The following is a 6,714-nucleotide window of genomic DNA, read 5'->3' as shown; positions in this document are numbered from 1 at the left end:
ACAGTACTGACGTTGATCTGCAGTATCACTGATACTTGTACTCAATGAGTAGTACTCACTGAGTACTACTCACTCGGTGCAATTGCATTCCAAGCGCTTTTGACTCGTGAGGTTACCTTCACTTGACAATTTCCCCCCCAAGCCCACACCAAGTCGAACAATAGCCCGCTAGCCAACGATACGAGTTAATCATGCCCTGCTTCTGACCCTCGTCCTTTTCGCTTGCAGCGACGTTGTCATGAGTGACACTATCAAACAACAAGCACACGTATCCCCGGTGGCTTCGCTCGATGACATTAAGGTTATTATCAACAATCGAAGAAAGCTTCAAACAAGCGAGATGGCCGTCTCGGACGACGAAGAGAGAGGAGCGATCGACACCCTGCGCGCCAAGCTGATTGGGCCAGCCAACAAAGTGTTGACGTGGCTTAAGAGAAAGGAAGTCGCAGCTGCAGAGAAAGCGAAGACCAAGAAGCTTGTGGAATTTGTAAGAACTCAAGCCCGCTCCGAAAACCTGGACGATGCTGTGAGAAATTTGCAGAAGGAAGGCATCACTCATGGCCAGGTCAAGGAATGGCTAAGACTCGACAAGGAAAAGAATCAGTGGAAGTCTATGGACCGCAATAGCCCGCTCTATCTCCTGAGTACCAACTTTTTGACAAGCTCAGGGATGCAGCTGTAAAGCTCAACCGCGCAAACAACCAGTGAACGATATCACAGTTATCCATAGTTGGAGGAACTTTTCGCTCGCAGACCCTTCGCGACACGGGCGCCAAAACTACCAGCCCCTTTGAAAACAGCTACAACGTATCGTGGTACATGTAGAAGCTACAGCAAAAACCTGCAACAGCATCGTATTGGCGCTCGACTGTCGATTTTCATACCCAGAAGTTTACTTGCCTATCACAAAATACAAAAAAATAAATAAAACACTTCTAGACCGGCGGCAAGTTGCTTGCCTCGCGACGATTGTTTCTTCTTAGGAGCTGCATCTGTCGATTAAACTTCCTGGCATGACCATGTTGATCAATAACCGGTGTTTGAATGGGACTTGCACTGTTACCTCTTGCAGTACTAACTCCAGAAACACTCGGCCTCGTACTTCCAGCACTTGCACTTTTCGCGCGTGGCAGTGTGGAAGCAATCGAGCTGGAAACGATCTCATCGGATCCGTTGATTCGTCTGATGACGTGCTTCTCCGTGTTGACTGGAAGTAGATATCCCTGACTATCAGGTTCCTCCTCTCCATTGTCAGCTTCACTGTGAGGGTTCGAGCATGTGCTTCTGCTGCTGCTGCTGCCATTAATCGCGGCGGGTATAGACGCTCCAGTTGCCGACGTACACGTGAGGTCTTGAAAGCAGAGATTTGGGAGCCCTAGCGTCCGCATTTGCTTCTTCTCAAGTTGCGGGACCATTGACTGAGATGAGAGGATAGTTTTGAGTACGTACACCATCCACTTTTGTTCTTGCAGCGTATACCGCACACATTTTGCAGCCCCTCCAGACAGGAGGGTCGTCTCTTCACCGTGAACCTGCTCTAGAGTGCTGATACGACGAGAAAAGCGTCGAATTGCGGGTGTTATTGCTTCACCAACAGGCTCAAAAATTGAAATCTTCTCGCACTCGTAGCGTACTTGTTGTAGATCTTCATCGGTTTGTCGGAGTGTGGATAATAGACTGGGGACTAATTGACTACGTGCGTCGACGGTGGCCTCTTCTTCCACCACTAAGCGATGCAACGTAGCAGCGCAGATTCTTCCCAGCAGAGCGTAACTCGAGGCTATAGGTCGCAGCTTTGATCTAGAGCGTATCGTGCTCTGTTCTTTAGTCTTGACACGAGCCAACACTTCCAGCAGCGTTGAGACCACACCCAAACGCACCATCGCCACACGGAGCACTTTGATGGTACTCAAATTCGCGATAGCAGCGCTCGCTTCCATCAGAATCCGCTCACTGGCTTGGCCAGACTTGATCTCATCTTGGAAATACTTAATCCCGTGCAACATGTGTCGTTCTAGCATCAGACTCACGGGCGCATCGCGGTCGTATCCATTGGCATCTCCTGCCTGTACCTCTTTAACTTGATTTGAAGCCCCGTCACTTTGGTCCTCGCGCTTGTCATAAAACAGCATCTGGTGCTCAGTGACGCTGAGCGTGAGATTTCGGATAGTGACTGCGCCACACTCCCGAAGACTCAACTTTCTCGATACATTATTACCTCCACAAATACTGACAACAACATGGACAGCTTGGGTTTCACTGAGTTGCAGTTGAATAGGCTGGTGGGCAGATAGCAGCATCAGAACGTGGACACATTCGCGTGCTATCACTGTACTCGTAGCATGACGGCGATGGAGCAGCGAGCATAGGCTCACAGTGCGTTGTCGAAGTAGAGCCTCGGCACATCGTGGCTTCGTAGCGAGCGTATGCATTAAACTAGCGGTTAATTCACAGGCCTCAACATCAGAACCCATCGCTCGATACTCTAGAAGCGGAAGTAACCGTAAGATCGCTCTCTCTTCCATCACTAGCAACGCTAGAGCGTCATCGTGTGAAATACTATGCAAACATCTCAGAGCAGCCATATAAGTGCTCGCCCCTGTGTGCCCATGTTCGACCAATTCCGAGCTTGTCAGTTCCCACGAAATGGCTACCGATGGCGCAGTCTCCCCTTCGTTAGCTGTAGCGTCAAGCAGCACTATCACCGCTCGTATGACCTGCATTTCTCCAAAAAGGTGCAGAGAATCGATCACTAACGAGCAATTCGCAAGCGCCTCGACTGCGAATTGACGAGCTGCTGGGTGCTCGCATTCCATGCAGAAAATGAGCAGCTGCAGTATCTTGCGCTCACAAAGCATCTCGACCCACGGCTGACAGCAGCTCAAGTTCCTCAGAGCCATGGCAGCTGACACGCGCGACTCGATGTCTGCATCTGCGTAGCTGCAAATGATCTCAGTCACTTGTGCTCGAATGAGCTCCTTGTGGTTTCCTTCGTAGCTCGTCAAGTTGCAAATGATGGTAAGTGCCAGCCGTCTACTCTCCACGTTCAGATGCCCAGCTACACACTGTCTCTGCGGTTGTTTGTGCGGTTTCAAGTCGTCTTTGAACAAGAAAGACGTCCCAGAAGCCTTGTTCTTACCTCCGGAAAAGGACGTCTGTTGCTGGTGTTCCACTGCAGCTGACAGATACGCCATGATCCCGTTCGAGAGGAGCTTGGAATGATACTGGTGGTCACACGATAAGTTGAAAAGTGCGCGTAATCCAATGCTAAATACTTCATCAGTTGATGATGCCACCGCCGTTCCCAGTACAGTGGAACCACGGCGGTCCTCTGCTACAGTCGAGCCTGCCAATATCACCTGAGATAGCTTCATAAGGGCGTACAGAACTCCATCGTCGACGACTTTAGCTCTCGAATCCCCATGCGACAGTAAGTTCGACAGCGTCTTGGCGTGGATCTGCTTGGTCTGGATGGAGTTCGCCCGTAGTAAAGCTACCACGATAAAGTCCTTGAGTTCGGCAGAGGACCAGACACACGCCACTGTCGATACATTGCAAGCGGCAATAGCTGCATACTGCTGACACTCGACGTGACTGGATCGTCCCAGGCGATTGAATGCTCTTGCCAAGTGTTCACACTCCACAAGTTGCTGACATCCTTCAGCCGTAAATGAAGTGATGGCAAAGGCAGCTGAACAGGCCAGTAGAGCTTGGCATTCCTCGATGGAGTTGCAGCAGTTAATCAGCCCTCGAAGGATGCGCTGGTTGGCGGAGTTAGACGCACACAAGTGATACAGCGTAGCAGCACAGAAAGCCTGACTGACACTTCCTGTTGTAATGGAGTCTCCAGACCCGGACGGTAGTGCGGAAACTGCAATGAGCATCGCTTCGACCTCGTCCGACTGGATAAAGTGCTTGTGAGTGACGCGGTGTTGCGTTGCAGCTCGCGTCAACGCAAATAAAGCCGCAGAGGCGTAACACACAATCGGTAGCTGTCGTTGTAGCTGTAGACGCTGTGGATGTGATGTAGAAGCGCTCGAGAGTATCGACGTTGTCAGGTCCATATATGTTCGCAAGCAAGGAAGTACGAGCGCCACCACGAGTTCGATATTCGTACTGTCCATGAGTTCATTGGCGACGTGGAAAATTGAAGCCAGGAATCGTTCTCGATCGTCGTCAAATGCTAAATTCAACGCCTGGTACTGCTCCTTCTCCGTATTCAGCAAACTACTTGGCATTTGTAAAGCAGATATCTTGGCACCACCGTTGGCCACGGAAGGCTCGAAAAAATTGAAGCCATTGATTAACGCACGAATCACTTGGTCTCCGTACACAACTTGCTGTAGATATTTGTCGAATAGGAGATTTGAAATTACCAATGCGTAAATATACCGGAGTCTTCTCGAGTGCCCCGTGTCTTCTGCTGCTGCTGCTAAGAGTTTCCCATCTAACGTTCGAAGTAACTCATTACCACACGCCGCCTCTTGTGCGAGGCTTAGTAGCGTAACAAGCGCGTCTTCCTTCACATCTTCCGACATTTCTGCGGTCCACGGAAATGTCGTTGCGTAAGACGAGGTTAAGTACCAAACTGGATCAGCATCCGACAGATTCTGCAACATGATCCCACCGAGCGACGGAGTCGACGCTTCTCTCGTCACAACCTCCTCGTTCGACATGTTGCTTCGGGATACGGAAACGAGGTCGTCATATATTCCTTCAGCAACCACAACGGGGAGGACAATTAGGGCGTTGAGCATTGTAAGCACGTACGGGATCGGGATAATAACGGATCGACAGGTCGCTTCGAAGCTTAAGTTGCACAATGAGCGCACGGCATTACGCAGCAATACTCGAGCGTCTTGCGGCGCCACATATCGCTGATGGTCCATTAACGCCAGCTTCGTAGCCAGGTATATCAACTCGGGAGCGAAGTTTTGTCGTCGTAGCTCAGCGTTACTCGAGAAATTGACCAATGCTCTCGAACACGACACCGTCGTGCAGCGGAATCTGTCCACGTTTGTGACACTAGTGTTCAGGTTCCCCACGTCGCGCAAAGCGCCAGACAGCATCAAACTCAGCGACTTAATTCCATGAGATCCAACAGCATTGTGATACTCCACAAACGCTGAAAAATTAGCTAGTGTCTCGGCTGCCAAGCCCAGCAACTTCATACAAACGCCTAGATCAGAAGTCCACCCAGGTGCTTGAACGCCGGTATTGTACATAAATCTGGAGCTAGCCCCACCAGTGTTGCCATCCACGAGCTTGCAGAGTTGACTGACTACAGTGTACAGAATCTCAGCTCCTCCTGCACGTAGCGCACTCAAGCAACTGGCTCGGTACAGTGAGAGGTTGAACAGAGTTTCAATCGCAAACTGAGAGGTGGAAGGCGAAGCGGACAGCTGACTCACGACATTCAAGAGTCCAAGCGGACTTTGAACTGCATGCGGGTCCCCCAGGAATACCCGGTCTGGAAAGATATGGCCATGGAAAATGAGGTTCACAACACAAGTCACTGCTAGTTGTTGCAGAGGGATGTGCGGGGTAATAAGCATTGCCATGATCTCGGTGATCGCCTGATGACGAACTAATAGCGCGGCTCGGGCTCGGTTCTGTGACAATCGACAAAGTGCTGTGATGCAAGCAACTTTTACGTCGACCAGCGGTACCCAGCTTAGCTCCAGTAGTGTAGCTACGCCGTCTTTGGCCGTGAAATCTTCCAGAACTAATAAATCGGTGGTAATGTTGACGAGAACAGAGGCTGCATATCGCAGTAACTTCGGGTCATCTGCGTCACTAAAATCAGCAATTTGTGCGATCGCTCCACCTTCAATGATAGCAATTTCGCAGCCGGATTGACACGAGAGTTTGTAGAGGGAATATGCACATGTGAGTCTTGCGTCTAAATTGTGGATTGGACTGGAGATCACCGCCACGTCACGCGGTTTGACTTCGTACGGTCTGATGGTGGAGCTGGCATCGCCTCGGATGGAGTTGATTTGCTGGAAAGAGGCTTTGGAAATGGTACTGGCACTCTTGAAACCTGGACGCAAAGAAGGCTTCCTGGTTTGTGGCACTGACGAAGCGCCAATATCGATACGATTTAGTGACTCGAGTTCTTGGTCGAGATTTGAGAGATTGTTGCTAACCGTTTTAGCAAGATTTTCACTGGGTACATCATCCTTGAGTTTGGTTTGGATCCCTTCCATGAGTAAATCTACACCAGATTCCTCTAATCCAGACTCACTCGCTTGAAGCAGATATTTCCTTTCTGCAGGTCTCTGAATTCCTAGTGACTGTCTCGCACGAACAGCAAGGGCCAGAGCTCTAAGGCGTATTGCTGTGTTTGAAGGAGATTTCTCCTCTTCTATCACTGCTGTCGTGGACGCGCTCGACACTCGTCGATTGCCATTGGCTCGAGGTTTCTTTCGACCAGAGATCCCACTTGCGACAGCCGAACGCGCTGATTTTGCTGAGAGAGACTTTGAGTTTTGCTCTTCACCGTTGAGTACACTCGGTAGCTGCTCCCTTCTGTCCACGACACCTGCAGACAGCCGACGCATGAATACGCTTGCTCAAGTCGTTGGGCATCCACCACTTCTATATGAAGAATCTCAGACTTTTAGTATTAATAGCCGCAGTAAAGTGGATACGATTTTTTTAATTTTAGGGTCTGGGGTATCGGTATTTTTGCAAGGACATTTTTTGGACATA

General features: G+C 50.1%; 1 protein-coding gene across 1 annotated transcript; it reads right to left on the bottom strand.

Annotated features, from left to right (window-relative positions):
* Positions 1 to 935: 935 nt before the first annotated feature.
* PITG_15178 (uncharacterized protein) lies at positions 936 to 6,209 on the bottom strand (the record flags this gene model as incomplete). The annotated part of the gene is made up of 10 exons (XM_002898606.1): positions 936 to 1,063; positions 1,112 to 1,465; positions 1,592 to 2,592; positions 2,644 to 3,071; positions 3,174 to 3,267; positions 3,385 to 3,815; positions 3,873 to 4,211; positions 4,320 to 4,610; positions 4,740 to 5,983; positions 6,170 to 6,209. The coding sequence occupies 10 exons, from the start codon at positions 6,207 to 6,209 to the stop codon at positions 936 to 938; spliced, it is 4,350 nt and encodes a 1,449-aa protein (XP_002898652.1).
* Positions 6,210 to 6,714: the final 505 nt, after the last annotated feature.

This window comes from Phytophthora infestans, genomic scaffold, assembly GCF_000142945.1.
Source record: "Phytophthora infestans T30-4 supercont1.35 genomic scaffold, whole genome shotgun sequence".
Taxonomy (NCBI): domain Eukaryota; phylum Oomycota; class Peronosporomycetes; order Peronosporales; family Peronosporaceae; genus Phytophthora; species Phytophthora infestans.
Note: the sequence above shows the minus strand (reverse complement) of the source record. Positions and strands in the feature narration are given on the sequence as shown.